General features: G+C 33.8%; 2 protein-coding genes across 11 annotated transcripts; both read right to left on the minus strand.

Annotated features, from left to right (window-relative positions):
* Positions 1-57: 57 nt before the first annotated feature.
* LOC118061075 (tubby-like F-box protein 3) lies at positions 58-4,195 on the minus strand. 6 transcript variants are annotated; one of them, XR_012170516.1, is made up of 7 exons: positions 3,573-4,195; positions 2,372-2,459; positions 2,012-2,141; positions 1,748-1,927; positions 1,062-1,551; positions 878-969; positions 58-409 (listed from the first exon to the last, which is right to left on the minus strand). XR_012170516.1 is itself a non-coding variant. In XM_035074455.2 (6 exons), exons 1-5 carry the CDS (start codon positions 3,879-3,881, stop codon positions 1,080-1,082), a joined length of 1,179 nt encoding a protein of 392 aa, XP_034930346.1. In that variant the 5' UTR covers positions 3,882-4,195; the 3' UTR covers positions 58-502; positions 1,062-1,079. The 6 variants fall into 6 exon arrangements, 5 of the variants coding, with proteins under 5 accessions (XP_034930346.1, XP_034930345.1, XP_034930344.1 ...); XM_035074455.2 differs by lacking the exon at positions 878-969 and having other exon boundaries at positions 58-502; XM_035074454.2 differs by lacking the exon at positions 878-969 and having other exon boundaries at positions 58-507.
* A 12,074-nt stretch (positions 4,196-16,269) lies between these two features.
* On the minus strand, positions 16,270-24,680 carry LOC118061073 (uncharacterized). Of its 5 annotated transcripts, none has more exons than XM_073411025.1 (13): positions 24,436-24,676; positions 24,251-24,316; positions 23,761-23,847; positions 23,519-23,605; positions 23,246-23,292; positions 23,042-23,099; positions 21,539-21,652; positions 21,145-21,270; positions 19,241-19,352; positions 18,563-18,651; positions 17,529-17,743; positions 16,906-17,107; positions 16,270-16,516 (listed from the first exon to the last, which is right to left on the minus strand). In XM_073411025.1, exons 3-13 carry the CDS (start codon positions 23,840-23,842, stop codon positions 16,464-16,466), a joined length of 1,185 nt encoding a protein of 394 aa, XP_073267126.1. In that variant the 5' UTR covers positions 23,843-23,847; positions 24,251-24,316; positions 24,436-24,676; the 3' UTR covers positions 16,270-16,463. The 5 variants fall into 5 exon arrangements, with proteins under 5 accessions (XP_073267126.1, XP_073267127.1, XP_073267125.1 ...); XM_073411026.1 differs by having other exon boundaries at positions 23,761-23,867; XM_073411024.1 differs by having other exon boundaries at positions 23,761-24,316.
* Positions 24,681-26,176: the final 1,496 nt, after the last annotated feature.

A 26,176-nucleotide genomic window follows, 5' to 3' on the forward strand; every position in this document is an offset into this window, starting at 1 on the left:
TTCAATTTTAAGGGACTTTTTTAGGGTTCTTTTCTGGATAGGGAAACAAAAAGCATGTAAAGTTTGCATCTTGAGTCTCAACAAATAATTAAAGTGACAAATAGTTACACGGCCACGAAATAAATAAAAAGAAGTTAAAGGGAAAGAAAGAAGGCAAATAGGAGAAAATAAAATAAAAGGATAAGAAAACGCTGAGTAAAATATATATACACACAGCACATTATAGATGACACTTCCGGTCCTAAATTATAAATGCCACATCTCATTCTACATCTTGATAGGAGTTAGAATCCACGCCATCATATCAAAACCTTCAAACAAGCAAGCAGCATATCTGCATTTCATTTGCATATCAGTCACCCCCGCAAACTTCATTGCACCGCCATCAACGGAGAAAACTCCATCCCACCTGGACATGCATGACAGACCGAAACTTGTTGATGGCCAGGAAAAAGGCTTGCAGGTGCACTAAAGACCCATCACTGGACATATAGCCCCGATACTAATCTTCAATAAAGAGATGCCTATGATCAAGCTTCTACAGCATTAAGCAATTGCATTCAGGAAAGCCAATAAACTAAGGTACATTGCTATCCATTTTCTTATGTAGTTCAATAAAAAGGCACGATGCATCAAGGCTTTTGAAGAGCAGGAGACTAAGTTGAAGGAGGTGGAAAAGAAAGAAAAGCAAAATGTATAACACCCTCAACACACACACAGAGAAGAAAGGGTGTCATTCTTTTAGCAGCACAGTTAAGGTGACTCTGATTTAAAGGTCAATCATTTATAAGTTTTGGCAAGTTCGACAATCCAATTCCAAGAGACCACCTATTACCTAGTAATAAAATATCCATGACAAGGACAAAAGGACACATGCCTTTGTTGTTACTTTCAGGATTACATTTGATACTTGTGCAGCGGAGCAGGGTCCTTTTGCAGCTTATACTATGCTCCAATAAAATCATGGTTCTGGAAGGTTCAGATTTTATTTTGCAATTCAATAAATTATAACAAAATCAGGGTCCAAAAAGTGTCAATTTCTAAGAGAGGCAAATTCAAACCTGCTCAATCATGAGTCATCATTCACAAGCTATTTTGGTGTCAAAGCTACTGAGGCACAGTGCAAATGCTTGGAATGCAGAGATTGGATAGCGGTAATCCATGGTAAACAAATCCTTTCCAACTTTGCCAAATTGGAGGATGATATTCTCATGTTCTGGCCCAGCTGGTCCATTTTCTGGGGAAACAACCAGCTGAAAGTTTTTAACTGAAGCAACTGTAACTCGTCCATGGAAGTTTAAACACCAACACTGGAGCTGTTCATGCCACCTTGGAGCCTTGTTTTTCAGCACCAAAGCTCCTTCTCTCTGACTGGACAAGGATCCTGATTGAAAGCTCTCAACTCGGTTTGACTTTGACCGGAAAAAGGGCAGTGATGGTACGAAATCTACACTGTGATGAGAAAACTCGGTCTGTGTGGGAGCTATTCCACCAGGTTCAATGGCAGCAGCGGGTATGGCATCCATAATGCAATGCATTCTCCTAGGACCCCTGCTTGATATGTGAGAGTTTTAAAATAATTAGCTAAGCTTCTAGGAAAGCATGCTTAGTGATTCGTGGTCCAAAAAATTAATTGCAGATCACAATTTTATTTGATGGAAACAGCCAAAACAGGAAGGAGAAAGCAATCCATTCACTTATCTCCAAAGACAAGTCTGTAAATTGTCGGATGTGCCTAAATCTTTACCTGGAACCCAATACATTCAATTCATATGAGATGCTAGCCACTGGGTAATTGCCTGTGGGGACTCTTGGAGAAACTTGTTTCAAATTTACTAGCCTTGAGGAGCGACTTTTTGTCATCTTGGCTCCAGCATGAGGTGGCTGTCCATCAAAGACCGTGAACTTGGTTCCGAGAAAATTGGATCTTCACATAAGGAGAGAAAATGTTAAAGATTCCAGCCAGTAAGAGAGCTAAGAAAACTCATTCTGTGGGCCAATTATATCATACCTAAGTTTCCCAACATAAGCATTGCTTCCCTTCGACATATCATCAGTATCTAGAGAAATGATATAATCCGTGCAGGTGGGGCGTCTACACTTGCGCGCAGCAAGAAGGAACTTCCCGTCTTCAGTTAATGCTGTTTTAAGAAACAAACAAATTCAAAAAGTTAAATTCTCCAAAGCTCAAAAATCTACCAGTAAAAGCCAGGCCCTCTTAAAATTCAGCGGTTAGTCAAATTGACCGCCTCAACAAACAATCTAAAAAAAACAAGGACTAACAACGATGCACGGATAATGTGAACCATGAATCTAGTTCGCTACATGGGCAACTTAGGAACATATTGACCACCATTAAGATCCTACTCACCATTATTTAGACTGAGATAAAGACGGTATGTTTGAGCGGATCTGCACCGCTTTATGAAGCACTGAACGAGAAAATCCCTTGGACCAGGCTGCAAACAATAAGAATCGAATGAGACAGTGCACGAAAGGAGTTCCAAGAGGAGAAAAGAACAAACCAATCGTGAAATCCAAACTCATGAGGTGGCCAGGCAAGAAATTCCCAAATTACAAACAATAACCCCAATTCCATATCAGAATCATGGCGTCATTAAATCAATTGGAGGGTTGTCACTACTACCATCAATCCAATGTATTTAGCACAGTGTATAATAGTTACAGACGTTGAGCCATGGTGAGGAAATTTAGATATCAAAGAAGAAACAAAATCAGCATCACTACACAAAAGTGGAAGCTATTCATCATTGTGGACCTACACCATCGAAGCAAAAGGAGGTCCAAAAAGGGTGTGCACTGCTCTTTTTAAGGGTGTTTTCGAGTAAGTTCCTCCCTAAAACTTGCAGAAGGTAGAGTGGAATTGTCTTATTCTGAAAACACACGGTCCCAAATCCCTTGTCATTGTAATTAGTATTTGGACGAAATGGTTGAAAACCCAAGCATAGAAATATCCTAAACAAGCGAGATTTCAATAAACACCACTGCTCATCGTTTACCAGACATACCATTTCCCACTCAACCTGCCTAAATCGTAATCAATTAGAAAAAAAGTTTGTGGGAGATGAGCAAATCACAGTTATCAAACAAACCACAAATCTAATATCACCAGTAAAAAAAATAAAAAATAAAATCGTGGTCTACAAATGAATTCTTCTGTTGCATCTTGAAGCCCCAAACATTTTCTACTTGATTGTAAGTTTGCAACCTTAACCATCACTCGAAAGTCTGAAGTCTAAACAACATTCTTCACAAAAGCAAGGTACGAATAACATATAAATCTCAAGACACAAAATTTATCTCATAAATCCATTCAAAATGACAATCATTTAACAATAGCCAAGACCAATTAAAACCCACTATAGATACCCAGAAATGAATTCAATTCCTCATCAATCCATTATCAAATCACTAAACTACAAAAAAAAACAAAAAAAAAAACTTTCCCAGAGAAATTAAAGATCAAAAGACAGAAACCAAAACCATGAATCCCGTTTATAATTAACTTACAAAAACTCAGAATTAAAGCAAACAAAAGTACATAAAGCTACCTGCTTGACAGATATCGGGAAAGTGAGTTTGCCAGAAAGTTCAGGGACTTTAACTAACTCTTTAGTTATATGTCTCCAACTCCTACAAACCCCAGCACAAGCCACCACATTTTTTCTTGGTGGCCAACTGCTCTCCGATTCTTCTATTCTAATAAGCACTTCTCTTAATAATTCTTGTGGCAAATTAGCCCAACATGAAGTAGTTTCTGCACCACATCCACCTCCAAACAGGCTCAGGTCTGGTGCTGAGCTGTACTGGACCACCCTGTGTGATCTTGACCTGTTAATTATGCTCTTAATTGCTGACATTTTTTTTTCTGAGGAAATCTGAGAGTTCTAAGGTAAAAGAAGAACCGGGTTTTTCATGTTTGGTTTTGTTGGAGAGGGATCTGGGATTAGGGTGTGTAGGAGACAGGGAGGGAGGGAGGGAGGGAGATGGGTTGTGGATGTTGATGGAGTAGAGGAGGAGGTCAGGGAGAGGGAGAGGGCTATCCTATAAATATGTCTTCTTGGTTAGAGGATTAACCAGAAGAACCCACTTTATTAGTAGAGAGTAACCCTCCTCCTCCTAACCTTATCTTTCTTTTCTTTTTTTTTTCTTTTTTTTTTTTTTCTTGATACTAATAATTGGGATTTTAGACTTTAATTGAAGGAAGATATGTATTGGGATTGTAGTTTTAAAACATGGTCGAGTTAATAAAAAATTAAAATAATATTATATATATATATATTGGAATAATAATTGGAATTTTCTTGTATTTATTTTAATATACATGTTATGTTTTATTATATTCATTAAATTAAAATTGAATGATTTAATATGTAATAAAATAATAACTATTTAATTTATTGTATTTTTTTTTTCTTATATAATTAAATTTAAAAATTAACATTGAGATTTGAAAAATACCTTTTGTTTTCATAATTTTTTAATAATAATAATGGAATTGTTGTTATAACAACAACAACAATAACATGTATGTTAAGAATCTAGTTATTATGTATGATAAATTAATGTTAATTTTATTAAAGACCATTATAGATTTTGTTCTTGCACTGCGAAAATCTCATGAATTTAAAAGAAATTCTTTTTAAAAAATAAATTTTCCCATCGTGAATACATAAGAATCAAAAAAAAAAAAAAAGAGTCATTGCGCAAAAACTTTTGGAAGTATTAATCGTACAATATGAACGAATTTTAATTTTTCCTTTAATTGTGAAAATCTTCAAATCTTACACGTAGGGATAGAGGACTGTCTGTGGCATGTGTAATTCTGAATATATGGAAAGGTCTAAAAAAAAATGAATGGAAGGTGTCCTTTGTGTGAATTTCTATATAAAATTCTCCTCATAAAATTGGTACCACATTTAATGATAATTATTTTAGATATTGGGTTTGGATTTTATTATATTCTTCCAACTCCATTGTGGACTTTTTTCCTATTTATTTTTAATAAAAAAAAATAAACTAATTAACTAATCATAATTCAAATCTCGTTCCAGGTTTATTTTTATATTAGATTTTAAAACTATAATTTTAGATATTAAATTTTAAATCTTATATTTCATCTAAATTGTTTACTTGTAATGTGGTTGCAGTTGCTTTTTAAAGTGCTTGTTGTGTTGAAATTATAGTTTTGAAACCTGACCCGGTCAAGTGATTGGGTCACAAGTTAGATGGGTTGATCCGGGTCAACTTAAAAAAAAAAAACCAAAACCAGCTGCTCTCTCCCTCTTCCTCGTCTTCATATTTCCATCAAATATCAAAGAAAATTAGCCAGCTTAGTGAGCAATATTCTAGCCGTCAAGAACCTAGAAGGGGCAAAAAACCCACCAAGCACAAGAAAGAACCAGTCAACATACATTTCAAGCCCAACAATGGTTAAAGCAATCAATGCCTCCGAGTTTAGGGCAATTGTTCAAGAATTAACAGGAAAAGATTCCAAAGTTGAAGATCCCTATGATGCATATTCGATGATTAGCAATGAAGAAGCCAGTCAAGTTCCTCACTACGGAACTCCATAGTTCAATGTGGCAGGTGTGCATGATGTTTTTCCCAACAATACACCATTTATGTAGACAGAAGATTGTTTCTTTGGGGGAGATGTTTCAAAGATGTCTTTTAAATTTTGATCTCCTTGTGGTGGGCTGAAATTAAAAACGGCCAAGAATAAAGAAAACAAAGAATGAAAGAAGGAGATTCAAACTTTTTTCACAGAGATCAATGATCAAACGTCTGCTGCTCCTTTGCTTTTCAGCTGAGTTTCAATTTTCAAAGACAAAGAGTAACATAATTAGGTTAATTGCTTCGTTCTTCTTCTGTCTTCAGTCTTCAACGTTTTGGGATTTTAGATTGCAAAATACGACGTTGTTTAATGATAGTGAAAATAATAAAAAAAAAAATTTGACCAGGTCTCACCTAGGTTTGGCCAGGTCGACCGGGTTTCACCGGGTCAATTCCCGAGCGGGTTTTTGCCTCCACCCAGACCACTCCCAGGCTTGGGTTGGTCGGGTCCCGGGTCGACCCGTCGGGCCGATCTAAGTTTTAAAACTTTGGTTGAAATGCATCAAAATAATATTTTTTTATTTTAAAAAAATTATTTTTAAGATTAGTGTATCAAAACGATAAAAAATATATAAAAAAATAATTTTTCATAAATGTTTTTAAAAAAATTTGTTGGAAACGCCAGTTGGCTCGCGTTTCCAAACGCAACCAAAGTATAAAGGTGTTGATGATAAAAATACCCCCTTCTTATTTTCTTAAACATCAAGACAAAATTATTATCCTTTTTGTTTAAGATTTTTGAATTATACAAATTGTAAAGGATATTGATTTATTTATTTTTTCAATGAGTTACGAAAAGAACATTGGTGATAATATATATATATAGTAATTTGATTTCAGATTTTCATATGATTATTGTAATAAAACAAATATAGAAATGTTATCTTATTCGAATTCTAATGTTACTTAAAATGTTACTTTCCTTTATTCTCTCTTAGAAAGAATGATTTTAAGGAGGAAAGTTGGCATTGACCATGCACACCATAAACTTTTACAAGAGAGAGAGAGGGAGAAAATCCGTGAAAAATGGAAGTGACAATTCTAACATATTTGTCAATCATAAAAGTAAATCATAAGCCATACCCTCCTCTAATTTACAATCATAAAAATAAAACAAATTAATGTTAAAACTATATTTTCTAAAATATTTATATACCCATCTATTTTCTAGAGATCTTTGAAGAAATAATATTATCAATTTGAATTGAATGATAAAATTAAAAACTACTAAAAATAAAATTAAAAATTACTAGAACTTTTATAAAAGGATCAAAGATAAAAATTAGCAATCCAAAAAATAAGAATCACATTTGAGAATATAATATTTAGTAAATTGAGATTAAAGGACAAAATTGTTATTTTCATTAATTTTAATTGAATGATAAAATTAAAAATTACCAAAACTTTTATAAAATAATCAGGGATAAAAATTAAAAATTCAAACAACGAGGATCACATTGAAGAATATAATATTTGGTAAGTTAGGGTTGAAGAATAAAGTTGAAAATAAATAAAATTCCTATAAAAGAACCAGGCTATAAATTAGAGATCAAAAGAATAAAGATTAAAGTGGAAATGTTCACAATTAAAAGGATCAGGCTGTAATTTTTATGGGAGGAGAGAGAAAAAAAAAAAGGCTCATCAGCATCAAACTCGGCCACTAAATATGTGTCACACCAACTAAACTTTCAATGACACGAAAAAATGATATTTTTTTATGTTGGAAGGTGCTACATGCATTGGCCGAAGGCGTGGGCAACTCCCACATGCTCTTGAGTGTGCCACACGCATGCCCACCTATTTGGTTTTTTTATTTATTTAGATAAATACAGAATTGCTATTGGGTTGACTTTCTAATTACAAAAAAAAAATCAATGTGAAAATCCTAAAACACCCCTTTACATTGGACTTTTATTATTATTATTTCAAGGGTATTTTTGTAGTTTCATTGTTCATTTGAATTATTTTTTTATTTTTCATATTTTCAAAAATATCAAAGTGCCTCTCAGTTTTAATTATAATAGCAAAAAACAAATTGTGAAAATAAAAAAAATACCTTTTCACACTAGGTTTGATTTTTTTATCCAAGAGATATTCTGATCATTTTATTATACAATCAAGATAAAAAAAAAATATTTAATTATTTTCGGTCAATTTGAAAATACACAAATGGTGAAAGGACTTTAATACCTTTGAAATCTAGTGTTATTTTTTTTTTTTTTGATAGAGGAGTAAAATTATTATTGCACTATCTTTAGTAAACAATGTTTTTAAATGTGGAGGTATAGTGTTTTTCTAAGGGGTTTTAGTTTTTTTATTTTTATTTTTAAATAAAACAATATCTCACAAAACAATCATTCAACTTTCTTTTTTTTGACAAGCCATACATATTTATATTTTATTTTTATTAGTAGGGATTTTTTTATTAAATGACAAAAAAAGGTTTATTGGTTTCAATTAATTTCAATGTATCTTTTTTCATTTCAAGATTGATTGATAGAAAAAAATTACTAGTGTTTTTATTTGTTATTTTAATTTTTAATTGATGAACATGTTTATTTTTACGAATCCTCATGTATAAAAACTAGAGACCAGGTGATAATCCAACATCCTCAAATTTAGTTAAATATCGAGCCTAAGCATATATAGATTTGACATTCTGCTCGGTCAAGTGTTGAGTCCACGCATAGTCAGGGATAATTTTTTCTGTGATTAAATTAAAGATATTTTCTATCTGATTAAATCAAAAATATTTTATCTTTTATCATATAAAAGGTTGGAATACAGTCATCAAGGTAGTCCCCATCTAGAAAAAAACAGTAATAAAAACTCTTTGGTTATTCATAAAAAACGGTTCTTAATCTTCTATTTTTTATAATATATTTATTTTTAGAGTGTTTTTTTTTTAAAATACCATTTTAATTTTTTTAAAAAATATTTACTTAAACATTAAAGAGTCTTCAAATCCATAAAAAAAAAAAGCTTTGACGGGTATTAAAAACCAATCACCAATCACTTTGGCAATAAAAAATGAATCGAATTGCTAGAGAAAAAAATTAAACAATTATACATGACATAAATCTTGTTCTAAAGTCACTTAGATTTGTTAGGATATCATCAATTTTCAACAACATTTATAATATAAAATTAATCGAGTATTTAATGTTTATTTTAAACTTAGCTGCACATAAATATAATTATAACCAAACATTCATCGATTTATTAATATAATTTTTATTTTTAGCATTTGTTACTGTTGTTGAGACTTTTTGGACTCGCCCACGCTTTAACGTGCATTTGGTAATCAAAATCAAATTCCCCCACAACATCACCAGGCAACATGCAAAAGCGTGTTTTTTATGCTTCTGGGTCTCCGCGGTCAAATATAAGCAGCGTTTTAAAACCCGTATACGCTATAAAATTGACTTAGTTGATCCGGAATTAGAAACAGTATGAGACTATGAGTTGAAGAAAAATTTAAAAATATAAATGATTTTGTTAAAAATTCATGTTGACATGGTGGTCTTGTCGCTTTAGGTCTTACCTGGCTATCAAGTCTTTTTTTTTTTTAATTAAAATAATATTATTTTAATTTTTTAGGCTAATGATATCAACTCATGATCAGAGTGTTGATCTGTGGTATCAATTTTTATTTTGGGTTTTAAGACTATAAATACAAGTTTTAGTATAATTACTAGTTATATGATCTATGCTCCAACATGAGTCAGATATTTTTACTTTATATAAAAAAAATTATATATGCTAGTTTTTTCAACAAATTTCTATTGTTTTTAAAAAATCCAAATTTAAATATAAAAATTATACATACATGTAATTAAATAAATTGAAAACTATATGTGCGAATAAAAAAATAAAAAGTCATTAATGATACCTAAAAATAGAACTTGAAAAATCGAGAGATAGATGGAGATTAAGATATTTAATCTCAAAAGATGAGACATTTACACAATAGTGTCTGCTAAATTTGTATATTAAAATAATTTTTTATATATAAGCAATCGATAATACTAATAGAGACACAAATTAAATTGATCAAATAAAACAAAATGAAAAAAAAAACATCATGCAAGATTGCACATATTATAAATATTATATGAAAATATTTTTTTATTTTAAAAAGTAAAGTTCATCCATTCAAAAGAAAAACAAAATTATAGATGAATCAGAAAAAAAAAAAACTCTTTAAATTTAAATGTGTAACTAAAAATATAATTATCATTTAAAAAAGACTCTCAAAATAAAATAAAAGAGAGAAGAAATACTAATTTAAATATAAATTTTTTTAAAAGAAAAAACCATTAATTTTTAAAAAACATTAGAAAAAAAATGCAAAGGCTAGGCACTGCTGTGCTTGAAAAGCCAGCCCCCTAGCCCATTTTGTCAGGGCAGGCCCGCGCAATAGGGCCTTTAATTTTTTTTGTTTGCAAATGTCGCCTACCCCAAATGTTTTTTTTTAAAGAAGATGACATGTCATCTAATTTGCCCATATTTCGATCATTATGGTAGCTGAAAAATCATGGTTTAAGTTATTTTTACCTAAAAACTCATTTCAACCTATATTTGACCCAAAACACCTATAAAAACCATAGGATGACAAACTTATTTATAATCTTAAAAAACCACCCCAAAAACGAAATTCAACCTGAATTAAAAAATCATCGAAGCTCATATATGTTTTTTCACGAACTTTAATGGTAAAAAAAACTCAATATAAACTTCCCTTATCAAATGAAACAATTTGACATAAAAAACACTTTTCTCTCTCTATCGCTGGAATTTGACGACCTCTCTCTCTTTTTTTCTCAACAAGGGACTAAAAAATAATAAAAATAAACTTTTGTATCAAAATTGAATTGGAAAAATATTGAGGTACTGAAATTGTATAATTTGCATGATTTTTAAAGTTCAAGGATCAAAGTGCTTCTTTTGCAAAACTTATGGCTTGCCACTCATTTTTGATGTATTTTTCATTTCGGTCCCTTTTTTTTCAATCCTAATTTTTTATAAGAAATCAAAATCAATATGTCTTCCATTAGAACTAAACCACAAAAAAAAGAAGTTTGAGAACCAAATTGAAAAAATACAAAATTTTACATAGATGATCCATAATAACATAGAGGATGAAAAACTCACTCCTTTTAAAATAATACTTAATATTATAAAATATAATATTTGTCCTTAAAGTTTTTTGTTGTATTGCTCTTGCATTCTTGACATCCTATCTCTTTCACCCTCATAGAGCTCATCCCTCTTTCCAAGTTTCTTCTCGCAATTACGAGTTCTTTTATATATTTATTTACACAGAAGAGATAATTGCTTTACGTGAAAAAATATCAATTGAAGTGGAGGGAGTTCTTCGAACAACAACAAGAAATTAAGTCATTATTCAATCAAAACAAATAATATACTAAAAATAATAATATGGATTAACGATGTACAAGAAGAGATTTTACGAGTAATTAGATGAAAGGGAAAAGGAATTCATATTCTCTAAAAGAAAGAGTTTCAAATTCCTTTTATATATATATATATAGAATTTGGTTCAATTTTAGGAGCGAGTTTGGATATTTACCAGTCAAATACCATGTGAAGGAGTCCAAGAAAAATGAAAATAAAGGAAAGCATCCTTTATGGGTTAACATTGTGATGGGTCACAGTTTCTATAAACTCGCCCCATTTAAAAGCCAACACACGAAAGTCATAACCCAAAATGAGATTATGTCTTTCTCGGTGCCCAACTCTAAGTTGGGAAGGGGTAAGATTGCACCCAGATTCATGTCGGGTCTGGGCGTGCATACACCCAACTCCATGTTAAGCAAGGGCGTGATCGCGTGCAGCTCCATGTTGGGCCTAGGCGTGCCCGCACCTGCCTCCCTGTGGGGCTAGGGCACACCCGCACCCGACTTCATGTGGGGGCAAGGCACGTCCACGCCCAACCCTACGTTGGGAAAGGGTGCGTCGTGCCCAACTTTATGTTTGGCTACAATATGGCCATCCTTGACCATTCTTAGGTGTGGTCACGAGTTAGACCTAATTTCTCCTGGGCTCAGGGTGTGAGTTTCATTCAACCTCCCTCAGGTTGAGTGCTTGGCTGAAGGGTCACTCTACACCGAGCCTCCCATACCCCGAGCTTGGATTAATAATTATGATACCCATCATAATCCCATTAGATACGAACAAACAGTCCATGTTTACATTAATTAGATGTGATGGTACAAACAATAATATATTATTATCTTAATCATACGAGCTTACCTTTCTACTTCTTTTACGTTGCATGAGGCAGTTCAAATCAAGTAATATAAAAAAAAATGGGAATATACAGAAAGAGAGATCAACAGACAAAAAAAAAAGATGGCATTTTTAGCTTCTTCCCCTTACCTCTAGATTTTCTTCCCGAACCTTTTATCTACCTTCATAAAAGCTCTTTAATGTCTCCATTAATGTTATTTTTTATACAAATATTCATAATACTGACTTTCGTTCCGGTATAAATAGTCATTATCTGTTCTGCCACCATGAAAGGGGCGGCTTGATCTTCGAAGGAACCCCCATCAACATCCTCAAGGGATTTTGTACAGACATTTATTCCAAAAAAGCTTTATATCCCCTAGGAGAAGGTTTGCTAAAGAAGAAACCAACGTTGTCTTGAAGTGGAGGTCATAAAATTCACCATAAATAATGTATAAGAATTTTTAGGAATAATCTATCCTAAAACATTCCTTGTGAATTTTAGAACCTCGTAACTTTGTAGTGTTATATTTGTGAACTTCACTATTTAGTAGTTTTGTTTTAAGTTTCTTTTTAAATATTTTTATTTAATTTTTTATATTATAATCAATGGCATTTTAAATGTGAGAAAAGATTTCTGTCATATCTTCAAACTTAATTATCTTTATAATTTTATGATACTTCATAGAAGAACTACGATTGGCCTCCCCCCCTACGATTCCCCCCCCCCCTCTCTTCCAAATATCTAGATTGTTTTCGAATTTATGTTCTAGTAATGAGATTAGTATTTTTTTTTTCCCAATTGAGTAATAATCTGGACATACACACTGAATCTTTTTTTTTTTTTTTTTTTCTGACCTCGTGATCCCTCTTTTTAACTCATATCCAAAATCATAATGGAAGAAATAAAATGGGTCACTATCCTAATAAGGTTTTAAAATTCAGGTGGACTGTTGGTATCAAAACTTTCATTAAATCGTTTGTATCAAGTAATTATCTCTGTTTGATTCGTAACCCCGAAGATTCAAGGTTTAAGATAGGCCAAGTTTCAATAATAATAATAATAAAAACAATTTCATCCATCAAAAAATTAAATTGATTTACAATACCATCAACTTAAAAAAAACAAAAACAAAATTTATTATTAATTTTTATTTTAGTTTTTAAAAATAATATAACTTTTTTTTTTTTATCTTGACCATAGAGTTGTCCGGTATCCATCTTTGATCGGTTAAAAACCATAATAATTATAATCTTGAGAGATAGTAGTTTGTTTTTTAATAATTATAAGTTTAAGTGTTTTTTAGGCTACTGAAAATTACATAATTATTTATTTCAGGATTCATAAAATTAATCCAATAAATATAAATTGATATATAGATATTAATAAAATAAAATAAAATAAAAAGCATTTTAATTATAGCTGGGGAGATGGAAATTAGCAGGTCGAAGCCCCACATAAAAAAATATCTCATAATATCTAATCCTAAGGATTCTATCACCTTAGGGTCCCACATCAACCGGAGGTTGTCTATTTTGCGTCTCCCTCACCCTCAGTAGACTCGGTCGATGGGCGGATAGAACAAAAACAAACCAAGCCTGTCTTGTGTTTTGTTTGGGCACCACCAAGGAAAGGAAGAGGTCGATGAGCTGTGTGCTCTTGTTTGTTTGTTTGTGTTTTTTTAACTGTATCACTCAAAAACATACATTTCTATCTTCTTGTTGATACCTGGCGGGTCATCGCTTTGTTCTCTTCCTGCAAGAGGTTCAGGTAGCTACCTAGCCAGCCATTGATGCTTTCATGGTTTCTTACACGCTTATAAGTAGCAAAACCAATCCTGTGGAAGAAATCAGCAATGTTATTTAACGCGATCCCGTCACGAGTTAGGTGAGTTAATTTGAAATTCTAAAATAGTAAATAAAAGAAGTTGTAAGCCAACTGAATCGCATCATGGAATTAATTTTCTTTCAATTGAATTGAAAACACGATTAAGGGAAGTTCATCGAGGACAGACCAAATTATTCATCGAAAAGAAGGATTGGATTGCCATTTTACAGTGTATTAACTGAATGCTAATACAATCTGTCTCGTCAAATCAAAGGCCCAACATGCAAGTGTATAGGATAAAATCGACCGAGTATATGATGATTGATGATGAACAGCTTGGTCTTCTCGCGAAGCCCTTTCTCAAATTCAAAGCAGCGCTGATTGATTTAGGCACGAGTGAACAATAAGCCTTGTGATAAGAATGGGAAAAGTATGAGGTGTTTATGCATTGCCTTGAATATGATAATTGTATGTCATGTCAATGTATAAAGTGTCAATTATTGAATCTCAATAAAACTTCTACTCCCATGTGTGCCCGCTTCTTTAATAATGAAATAGTTCTAAGCAAACACAAAAATGTCAAAGTGTTAGTTACATTTGCTCGTAAATGCTATCGGGCCTAATTTTTACTATATCATCTTAGTTTCCTACTTATTACTATATATATATATATATATATATATATATATATATATATATATATATTTGAAAATAGAACGTATAAAATGGTGATAAATAGCAACCCACTTTCTTATTAAACCCAAGATTGAGCCGGGGAGAGGGAGAGATTGGATCCAAGCCAGCTTTTTGAAAAAACAAGAAAAAATTGACCGGAAGATCTAGTTTTATTTAGAATAATACTAAAACCTGAATTAACCTGGCAACTAGTTAAAATCCATTGATTTTTTCTCAAAAAAATTAAGTTAATCCGCTTTATACTTAATCCAAGGTCTACCCCAGGTCGTCTTTAATGACTCGTGGCGTCTAGCCTTCTACCGAACATACAGAGAAAGAATGGAACGGAGCCCATGATTTTATACTTTGTAGTCTGTAGATGGTAGAAAAAGAAAATTGTTCCCTGTGAGTTGCTACTCCAAAAAAAAAAAAAAAAAAAAAAAAAGAGAGAGGAGTTTCCTCGTTATACATCCCACACTCGAAATAAGAAACAAATAAGGATTCTTATTTATCTCCACGCCCGGCTCTCATGTCAGGGAGCTGTCGTGTCATTTATTTTAATTTTATGGAGACATGACAGTTTTTGGAAGATGCCCACCAATAGTAAATATATATCATCAATAGAATCACATAGGTCCATCTAGGAAGATCCATTCATGAATTCATTCACGGTCCATAGAACTTAGGGTTGCTTTTCTTTTTCCTAATAGCAAACGACTTCTTTCTTTCTACTGTTAAAATGTCCCTTTAGGAGGAGAATAAATGGAGGCTTTTAAAACACATTAACAGAATGAGAATCAAAAAAGGCTGAAAGCAACCTCCAGCATGCATCTTCCCTTGCCCACCCTTCACTTGATTGCTCAAGTACATGGCAACATGCATGAGACCAGTGCGTCTCAGAGTTGGCAGGACATTAATCTCCTAGGTGCGATATTTTTTTATATAGGGCACGACATTATCAAGGTTTATTATTATTATTATTATTATATTCCACATAAATCACAAGGTTTTCTAACATATGGGTGGCTGCAGGTCAAAGGGGCGATTCACCTAGAAAAGAAAACTTTTGGTATGCAAAGTAGCCATCTTCGTCATCATCGGGTGATAAAGTCTTGCATAAAAGACAATGGTTCATCCAGTTGCAGCGATGTTGTAGGCCATGGTGGCCAGCCACACCATCAACATGAGCAGATATTTTATAGTGAACAAGAAAAGACTTGGCAATTATGCAAGGCTTAAGACATCTAATTACCCACAGCAAAATCCACAAGGCTGTCCAAATCTCTCGCTAATCGCAATTATCTCCATAATAAGCATATGCTGGAATCAACTTACCGCATCCTGCTCGTGAGAAACTCCTTCATTTCTCTTTGAATTGAGGCAACAAGTGCCCCCTCCCCCAAGCTTCCAATAGCCATCACGAAAACGACGTCTTTTTGCAGTTCTAGACTTCCTTCACTCACTTCCCTTTCGAGGGTGATGTGGAGTGCAGTAACAAAATGTCAATTTTAAAACTATTAACTGTAAATCAACCCCATTCCTACCCCCAAAAAATCAGATATGATGAATTCTGGGAAGCAAGTTAGACGATGATTCAAAAGTCAATTTGCCATCCCTACCTGTATCACTTACTGACGACACGAGAAGAATTCCCTGGCAGGACACAATTTGCGGCTCCTCATTTCACACGGCACTGATTGGATAACTATAAACATCTCTCACCAGGATCTTGGAACCCAGATAAGCACATGTACTTGCAACATTTGATCTCGTGAAACCTCGGGAGATTCAGAGAAACGAACATCATCATCATCACAAGGTGAAAAACATCCAGGAGGACCAAGATTAAGGAAACAATGTGAATTTGCACCATCAAGGAACTTCAAGACTATGAAGATTTTTTTTTTAAAAAAAGTTCTATTCAAGTATAAACAGTAGTCAGATGTCAAATATGACACAGAAGGCTAGAATGAACAATTGCGGTGATTTGCTTGTGGTTTCAAAAAGGGATCCTAACCTCACATTTGGTATTAAATACATATTTGCCTAGCCAAAATTCCCACATGGGCTTCTACAGAACAGGGACAGTTCCACTTGGTTGCTGCATGGTTCCAAGTGATTGACCTACAAAAACAGAGTTGTCACCAGGTAGATAATTTTATCTCCATCTTCTTTGGACTTTACAGGCAGTCGAATGGAAAAGGAAATGAGAAAACAAATATAAACATGCATTGGACAAAGTGAGCATCATTGCGATGGTAATGATAGCACAACAAGACAATCTTAAACACGGAAAAATAAAAAATTCGTACAACTTGAAAAACAGTTGCAGCTTCGATGCAGTAATAATTAATGAACACAAACTCCAGACTGCTAATTAATAAGCTCAATTATGACTAGCAATTTTAATGAAATTGTCTAAAACTTTCCATTTTACTATCTGAGATCATGCCTAGCCAGTAGCTGATTCAAAAACATGGAGCTTGTAACAGTAGAAGAAATTAGTAGATCACCTGGCTTCCCTGCAAAAGAATACGGCTTTGGAAGATATTTGCTTCTGAGCATTCCATTTGAAGCAGTCTGGGGTATTTGAATGTTATCAACAGGACACTGATTTGAGAAGTTAGTCAATGGTGGACATCCTCCAGATTTATCCACGCACATCTCTGAGCTTTGTGCAAGAATTTGATCTGGTTGATGCACAGAAGGATCTCTCTGCCTTACCCGGATTAAATCAGTAGCTTCCAATTATATAATTTATGTTAACTCAGAAGTGTGAAAAGGAATAATTTAAACAAAATATAATTTGGAAACTAATGCTATGGAAAGTTATTAAAGTCAAGGCATGAAAAACTTCCAGAGTGTGCAACTTGAAGCAAAATGAATTTCTTGATTGCATGTTCTAGCATGAAACTGCAGGTTCCATTGATATAACTTGAACTTCAGTACAACACTAGATGTAAAAATTTTAATGTTGGTTTCAACAATTCAGAAATCAATAACTATATGATGCGCGCGCACTGGCAAGTAAAAATCTAGCTCAATTCTCTCATTTCTCTTAGATTTTGAAGACAAGACCCTTAACAGCCAAATAAAAGTTGAGCCATCAAAAGTAAGAAACAATACATACACAAACCTTTTCTTTGGTCAGGCCATCTGTTTGTGCATCTAAAGAACCCCTCTGAGACAAAGCCTGCAGTTGCATTATGCTTTCCTGTGATATTCCTGAACTCATCATGTTATTCTGAAGCCCCTCAGAAGATGCTGCATGGTGCAGATAAGCAACTGCTGACCGTAGATGAGTGTTTCTTTGAGAGTAATAAACTTTGGTAGCAAGGGGAACTGGAATGTCTGATTTAATACCACAGATCATTATCCAATATTGAGAAAGCAGAGAATCCAAAGTGAAGAATAAAAAGAGGTTCAGATAACTTCACAGGAAAGTTACAGAGAAGATGATCACTAAATGCAACAAAAGAATACTTTTTTGTACACAGGCAAAGCTAATGGGCTCTCCCATGGTATTTAGAGACGAGCATAATCATTAGGCATGTCATTTCCTGAATTTGACTGTACTTGAAAATCTCCCCGAGGACAATAGATGAAAAACGCATCTTCTTGAGTACATCATGTATTCAACAGCAGCACAAACATCCAGGCCGGTCATCTCAGGTGAGTTATGAACATCTAAGTGAATGCATGGTTATCATTGATGGCATGTTGGAAATTAAAACACTGTTTTGAATGTCAATAAACTAATTTTTCCACCTATCCCAAACTCCATTTTCTGGTTGTAAATTGAATGTTGAAAAGATTTAAGATTCTTTGTTTCCGTTCTGCTCTACTCCTTTTCCTCTGGTGCAAGGGAAAGAAATAGATATTCAACTTGTCTAAAATATGTATTTGGTACCAAAAAAATTAGACTGAAAAAATCTAAAGTCACATTTATTGACAAGCCTGCCAGATATCTTGGACAGACGCAAACTTTCCATGGACAGGGAACAGCAAGTGTATGACAAATCAGTAACTAGAGTGCAAAGAAGATGCAATGGTCAGGCCAAAATTTCTTTCAAAGTACAATTTCAAAAGAAAAGGGTGGTTTTGTTTCGTGATTGGAGAGAGAGAGAGAGAGAGAGAGAACAAGTTAGTGAAAAATAAATCTAGCCTTACAGGAAAATGGATCCACAGTGCTAGTAACTTTTTCTAAGCCAGAAGCTGTTTCTGGATCATCTGATAGAAGTCGGTGCTCAGTTGATATGCTACACAAACAAAAAACAATGGATCATGGAATTGAAACCAGCATCAAAGTTCACAAGATTGTCACAGGTAGCTGGCACAGAGGATGGTTTAATATAGATGCTTGAATATTTTTGACAGAATATTGGGTCTGAATTTCACATCACTCTCAGCTTGGGCACTCAGTAAAGAAGCACTCTCGATTGAGGGGCAAAATAAAAGTATTGACCTAATAACATGATTAGACACATCATTTAGGTACAGAATAAAGGTGCATGGAAAAGGAATCCAGAGATAATTGTACAGCCACTAAAACTCACTACCCTCTTAATTATTCGGCAATACAAATTCTAAGAAAATTAGTAACCACTATTCCCTAAACAAAAGTCTCTAAGCATGACAGCTAATATGAGAACATGATTGCACATAAGTGCAATGGCAACAAAGAGGATGAAAGGAGATTAATAAAAATAATGAGAAAGCCAAAACAGAATATGATATTCAAAATTCATACTGTATAATGGACTAATGGACAATATTTAAGATGCATGAAGATATGCAGATAACACTATTTAAAGCAATCACATGCCATAAATAACAAAGAAAGCATACAATTTATAGCGTTTTGTTGGAGGTGGCATTGCACAGGCTGAGTAGTCTGTATTCTCAGGAATCACTCCTTCACCATCCATCATTGATGCAACATCTACAGAAGCAGAATTTCCTAACGAACAAAGGAAAGCAAGAAATCAAATAAATTCAAACAGGATAGTTGCAAACACAAACCTCTGTGGAGGAAGCAAGATTAAAACACCACTCTCTTAAGATTTCAAATGTAATAACAACAAAAGGATAACCCAACTTGACTGAAGAACCACCATTGTCTCATCCATATAGGACTTTTGCCACAATGTCCATGGTGGAGTGGGTTGAATTCCATGAAAGGAAAAATAAGTGAATCTAGCTAGCTTAGGTTCATTAATTTTATTACATAAGTATCATACAAGAGAGCCTTGATTTGAAGGAAAAGCACCGGGATGCAACTTGGTAGAAAAGGAGTGGTTTCCAGATCATATCTACCAAGTTCTTTCTTCACTAACCCAATCTCAAGTACCAGCACTACAGAATGCAATCAGACCACCCAAGAGAGAAGTTGCACCCAAAGATCTTGCATCTCATGGAGGAGAAAGGGGAGGACTATCAGATTTCTCTCTTAAAAAACGTAATTACAGGACTTTTATCCTCTCACAAAAGAAATTACACACCCTTTTACAGAGACACAGATACCTGAAAATAAGAAAATACACCTATAGTCTTCAAACAAACGAATGCTGATGGACATTCTACCAAATAACAATAATTCCATGCTTGAGCACTGTACAAAGTAATCTCATTGGTTAATGCAAATAAAGTACCACGTAAGCACTGAGCAGCAGTTACGTCAAAGGTTAGCCATTAGACCCAGTACAGACAGGAATAGATGGAACACAGAATCTTGTGTCAAAGATGAAGGAGCACATCCAGTTTTTAGCACAATTTCAACAAAGACTGGCCACCAACCAAGATAGGTGCAACACAACAAGAAAATTTCCAGGAAGAAGAAAAATGTTACGGATTGAAACAAGAATGCAGTCCACAGTACTATAAATTCAGATCAAGTTTTGTCACAGAACTCCGCAAAGCCATTTTTCATAGTTTGAATGTAGAGCAATAAAGAAGGAAATATTAGGTCTGACTCAAAAATTAAAATTAAGAGGCTTACAACTATCTCAACTCTAGAGAATGCGACATCATTCACATGCCAACCAAGAGATGTTACTAGAAGTAATTTAGAAAGATTTTTCTTTCTTGATCGTGGACACAAGCAAGAAACTTCTTGAATATCTCCTTTTGGGCAAATGACAGGGATTGAACTGCTTAGTAGGTCCCTCGTTTGCTTACGACCAAAGCCTTGAACTTGTTCACCTCAAACAATGGATTGCTGTGGTGGGGCGGCTTTTTTGTTTCACAATAAGACCTGGACAGGGCAACAAGCTTCAAAAGAAGGAAAGAAGTGGGACAAGCAGCCTCAAATCCCCAGCTATTGAATAAGCTTTTGCCCCGTCAATAGAATCCCCTGTTTCTGCCTTCTGATAAATTCTTTGATTTGTTCAAGCAAGGATTATGTAGCCTGTGCTTACCTTAAACCTAACAAACCTATCTGGTATTTGGCAAAAGCAAGGTTAACCCAGACCAATGTCTGTGAAAGAATGCAAGAGAAGGTAATTTTTTTCAGCCCAGGGCCTCCAAGCTTGTACAGCCAGATGTCAGTCCTACGCTAATTTAAGGATCAAAGACTGTTGTACAAGCTAACACTTAAAACAGAACTTATCAGCTAACCAAGGACTGTTAACGATACTCAAATTACTTACATCTGAAAGAACATATACTCAAAAAGATTACCCTTTGATTTTCTATATAAAAAATGCAAGGGAAGAGATTAAATAAAGATAGAATTTAGAGCATAGATAACTTACTTTTTTTATCCAGGGAGAAGCAAGAAGGCACTCTAGGTTGCCCATCCAAATGCGATTCTGATGCAACAGAATCATCTGCAACTATGGATTCAGACCTTTCTCGTTCCCCAACTGATGTAGCTTGGTCTAAACAAAGTTAAGAACTAAACTATTACCCTGTATAAAAAAACAAAATAAGAATAACACCATACGCAAAGCTCAAAGCACCAAACTTCGTTCATATCTGTAAGAATCAATGAGAAAAACCACCATCTCTTTGCATATCAACAACCCCCTCCCCACCCCTGCGTTCTCCGAACCCCCAGATTAAATAAAGTCATCTGAATGAACCCCAGATACGGATTTAAACTGACTTTGAGGTCTCAAAATAAAAGAAAAATAAAACAAAGGATACTAGAATAGGCAGTTAATAACTTTTTCCTCTCCTTCCTTGGAGGTTTCCTGCATCCTGTGCCGCCATCAAGCTCCAAGGTCATTTCTTCAGCAGAGTTTAAGAGCCTGCAAACCTCTGAAAAGAATACAAGGAGAAAGAAACCTAAGTCAGTTAAGAACTAGCACTGCCAAATTTGAAGGGTTATACCTAAATATTGAAGGTAGGCAATCAATTACCCCATAACACATATGTACCGGTATGAAGAAACAGTTACTCCTAAAAGCATAGTTATTAAACCCGGCCTAGGGTTGACCTATCCAAGGATCCGGGCCCCGGGTCACACAGATTGACCCAAGAAATTTTAAAAAAAAAAAGTTTGATATTTTAATATTTCACATGGAAAAGTTAAGAAACATTTCATGTGGAAGCAAACTATATATATAGCTATCCCACATGAAAAAGTTAAAAAACATTTTATATGAATGTAGGCTATATATAGTTATCCCATATCGAAAAGTTCGGAAACATTATATGTAGATGTAGGCTATAAAAAAAATATGAGGATGAGTATTCATTAGTTAATTTTATATTTTTTGGATTTATTAAAAAATATATATATTAGTCTCACCTGGGTTATGCCGGATCACTCGAGCTTGCAATTCTGGATTTTGCCTATTTGAAACCCGACCATAGCCCTGAGCCACTTAGGTCCCAGGTCAACCCATTAGGCCGGGCCGGGTTCATAACTATGCCTAAAAGTACACATTCATCCCATCAAAATTAAACAACAGCTGGCTAGCACCATTAGTTTGGACCAAAGTACTATTTTCAAGTTGACTAGCACCTATCTGGAAGAGACTGCAAATAAAAACCTATTCAGAGATTGTAATATTTCATCATCTGATGTCAATGACAATCATGTTACACCCTGATTAAGCCACTCAGCCAAATAAAGAAACATGTTACAAACTCATTGCTATTTGGAGTATTGAGGAAAGTGCCTACATGGACTCCAAAGTAAGTCCTAACTTGCATTTGTGCAAATCAAGCAATGCAGTATTTTTTTTTTTCTTTTAAATTGGGATAAAAACTGATAATGCTCACGTCTAGCGCATTATGGAGGAGATAATGTTGATAACTGAAAGGTGCCAAGACAATCAAGACACTAATACTTGGTCTATGGTGCCCATGACTTCATATTATTATCTGTACCAGCAAATATTGTAAAGCAGCATGATCCAACAACCATATCAAGGATCAATGATCAATACAGTGAAAGAATGAAGCACTTAGTGGTCCTGATTAAACACAAACACTTGCCAACATCATTCCTAAAAACAAAACAAAAATTCCACGTCATTGTTTCTTGTGTTTTCCAACCATTTTAAAATGTTTTTATCCATTCCATGGAGTTCTAATATTTGAAACATATGATATGTCAACACCCATCTGTTATAACTGCTACAAGAATTAGGAAAGAAAGAATGCGGAAAGGAAAAAACTGAAAAGGGAAAACCTCAAAACCTGCATGGGCTGCATATTGGCTAGCCATCACTGGCTTCTTACAAGCATTGCAACATACCTTCACAATGATATTACAGGGTTAGAAAAATAATTTAGAAATATCATAAGCACACCAAAGGATTAAATATTGCATGTGAAAGGAGAATCGATGAGCTAGAATATAGTTTTAAAAAACATTAAAAAGTTCAAAATGCCAAACCTTACCAGATCCAAAGGGTCAGTCATAGGCATCAAACCGAAAACATGCATGTCTGCAAAAAGAAATGATCAAATAACAACGAAATTGAGTGCAATGGAAAAACAATGAATTTGACCAGGAAATCAATGAAGAACATCACAACCAAGACTTGACAATGCAAAATGGTCATAAACTGTGCACATCCCTAATTTGGCATACCATGTACATTCTTAGTACCCCCTGCAGGGAAAAGAAAATGGCAGGGATTTCCCCACATAAATGCAGTGCTAGGAGGTTACCTTCTTCACCAAGTAAATTTGGTTCATCCGATTCATGTAATTCTCTACATATATATCGAGTGACAAATTTCTGCTGGCTAACCTCCTCTACAAAAAATTGAAGCCGATATGAATAGAAGAAGCTCTAATGGAAAGTAAAAGGGCAAATGAAATATCACCTAGCATATAAATTTAATTCCATTTACTATTAAAAGTTAATTTCTTCATGGAAGTACATTATGGAACTAATGACTAATGATTACCTGCAATATTTTGTGACAAACTCCCGGCCACCAGAAGCCTAGCCATGACTGCCATTCTCCCATTTCCAATTGAGCATAACATTGATCCTAAAATACAATTTATGTATCTATACACTTCAATTAATAACATATATCAACGAAAACCATTGAAATGATTACACATTTACAAAGGCACTTACTCATCTCTACCTACATTGCAAAAAAAAAAAAAAACCACAAAATTGCACAATAACAAACTAAGAAATAATCCAACTTCTTTAAGATAACAAATATAGGCTTCGGCCAGATTAATTGCGAAACAAAGCACATATTAGAGCTTAGAGTGCAAAAAACACACATTGCAAGATCACATAAATTGAAATCATTCGTCCATAACGGACCACAAAACCCCTACATATCTGATATCCACAGCCCTGATTATCGCATTCGTAAATTTAATTTCAAGAAAACGCCTGATGAAATAAAAATCAGAGTTCGAAAAGAAACTCACCTCGAATTTGCACAGACAATTAACCGATGAGATAACCTTTAAATCGAAGAGAAATCGGCGAATTTTCTATATTAAAAAAAGAATGCGTGGGTCTCGAAAATGCAAGTACAGGTAATAGAGATTGATTATAGAAGAAGAAAAGTGTGAGAGTAGAAACCCTAAACACAGAGGGAGAGGGAACATACACGTCTCTTGTTAATTTAAAAGTACGCTCTTTATATTTTCTTTTGTTGTTCCTCTCTCCTCTCTGAGAGGAGGAGGAGGAGATGACAATCTGTGATTTTAGAAGAGCATTCTAGTCTGATATTTTCTGTAACCGATATCCAATGAGAGCCAGAAGACTTCAACAGAGTGACGAAGGATAAAAAACGTTAGCATTCAATTACTGTCTTTGATTTGTTAAACACAAGAAGTCCTGCACTCTGCTGCGGATTGAGAATTCTTTAAGTACTGTTATTTAGCATTCAACTTGGTTAATTTAAAAACCAACATGGGAAACATGTAAAAATATCTGATAATAAAATTTTAAAAAATTGATATAAAAAACTTTTCAAGTTGAATTTTTATACGTAGAAATCACGTTTCGTGATTTTTTTAAAAATATTATTTTTATTTAAAATTAATTTTTTATATTTTTTAATTATTTTAGTGTAATAATATAAAAATTAATTTTAAAAAATTATTTCCAACTTCTAAATTAAAAATATTTTAAAAATAATTATTACCGCAATCTAAATATTATTCTATATCTATGATCATCTATCTACACACACAAGGTTTTTGTATTGATTTGTTATAAAAAAAACCAAAAAACAAAATAAAAAACATAAAATTTTTATTTTTTAAAAATTTATATTTCAATCATCATTTGTAGAATATTATATTGTAATTTGGAAATATAATATTATTCATTTGTTGAACTTACTTCTTTATTATTATTTTTTAATATTATTCTAGGTTTTTAGTTTTTGTTAGCCGATGAGCTTTGTTAAGTATTCTTACTTGCTTGTTTTATGATGTTTTCGTTTTTGATTTGATATTTTAAATGCGTTATTATTATACTATTTTAATTAAATTTAGATTTTTATAATATAATAAGTATTATGAATTATTTATTTTGTTTTATTTATGATGAGATTTTTTTAAAGTGTTATTTAATTTTGTTGGTTTTAAAAAATATTAAAACACTTTGAAATACTTATACAATTTGTTTTATATATATATAAAAACAAATTGTATATTAATCGGGTTGTGACAATACTCCTGGTGAAGATATGGTAAAATTACAACTTTTGAAGCAATTCACTTCGAAAAAAGTGATTAGAGTACTTAAGAATTGTTCTGTTGCAGGTTCTTAACCAGATGAGACGCCTTTACGCTCCGGGTTCTTCCATGGAGTCCAGAGCTCTGATCTATCTCTCATCAACTCAAGCATTGCAGTTGAGTTTCTTGGAAGTTTTCTATATTTGTTTATCTCAAGCACCATTTTGGGAGTTCTAGCAACTCTGTCCCTCTCTATATAGGAAGCTTTCTCTATTCGTTTGTCTCAAGCATATCATGTGATTCATCGGTGCATTCTGTTTTGTGCATTGCACGCTTTTTTTAGCTCCGGCAGACCGGACTACGTAGCGCAGACATTGTCAAAAAGCTTTACTTCGGCAGGTTCCAATGACAGACGGAAGTTTAGGGCTGTAAAAAGTATCAACCACAGCAGCTCCATTGCAAGTGGATGAGATCTGAGTTCATCTCCAGATTCCATGGAAATGCAGTCCTGATCACCAGCGCAATCACGGTGGTCCTTTCCAGCACAGTGGTCGGATAATGCGTCATCTCTGTGGAGAACACTTGGAGAAGTAACCTGCTGTATTACCAACTTGCCCATGGAACCATCCGGCAGCGCCATTAGAGGAATAATGTGCACAAAGG

The sequence above is a fragment of the Populus alba genome, chromosome 8 (assembly GCF_005239225.2).
Source record: "Populus alba chromosome 8, ASM523922v2, whole genome shotgun sequence".
NCBI lineage: Eukaryota > Viridiplantae > Streptophyta > Magnoliopsida > Malpighiales > Salicaceae > Populus > Populus alba.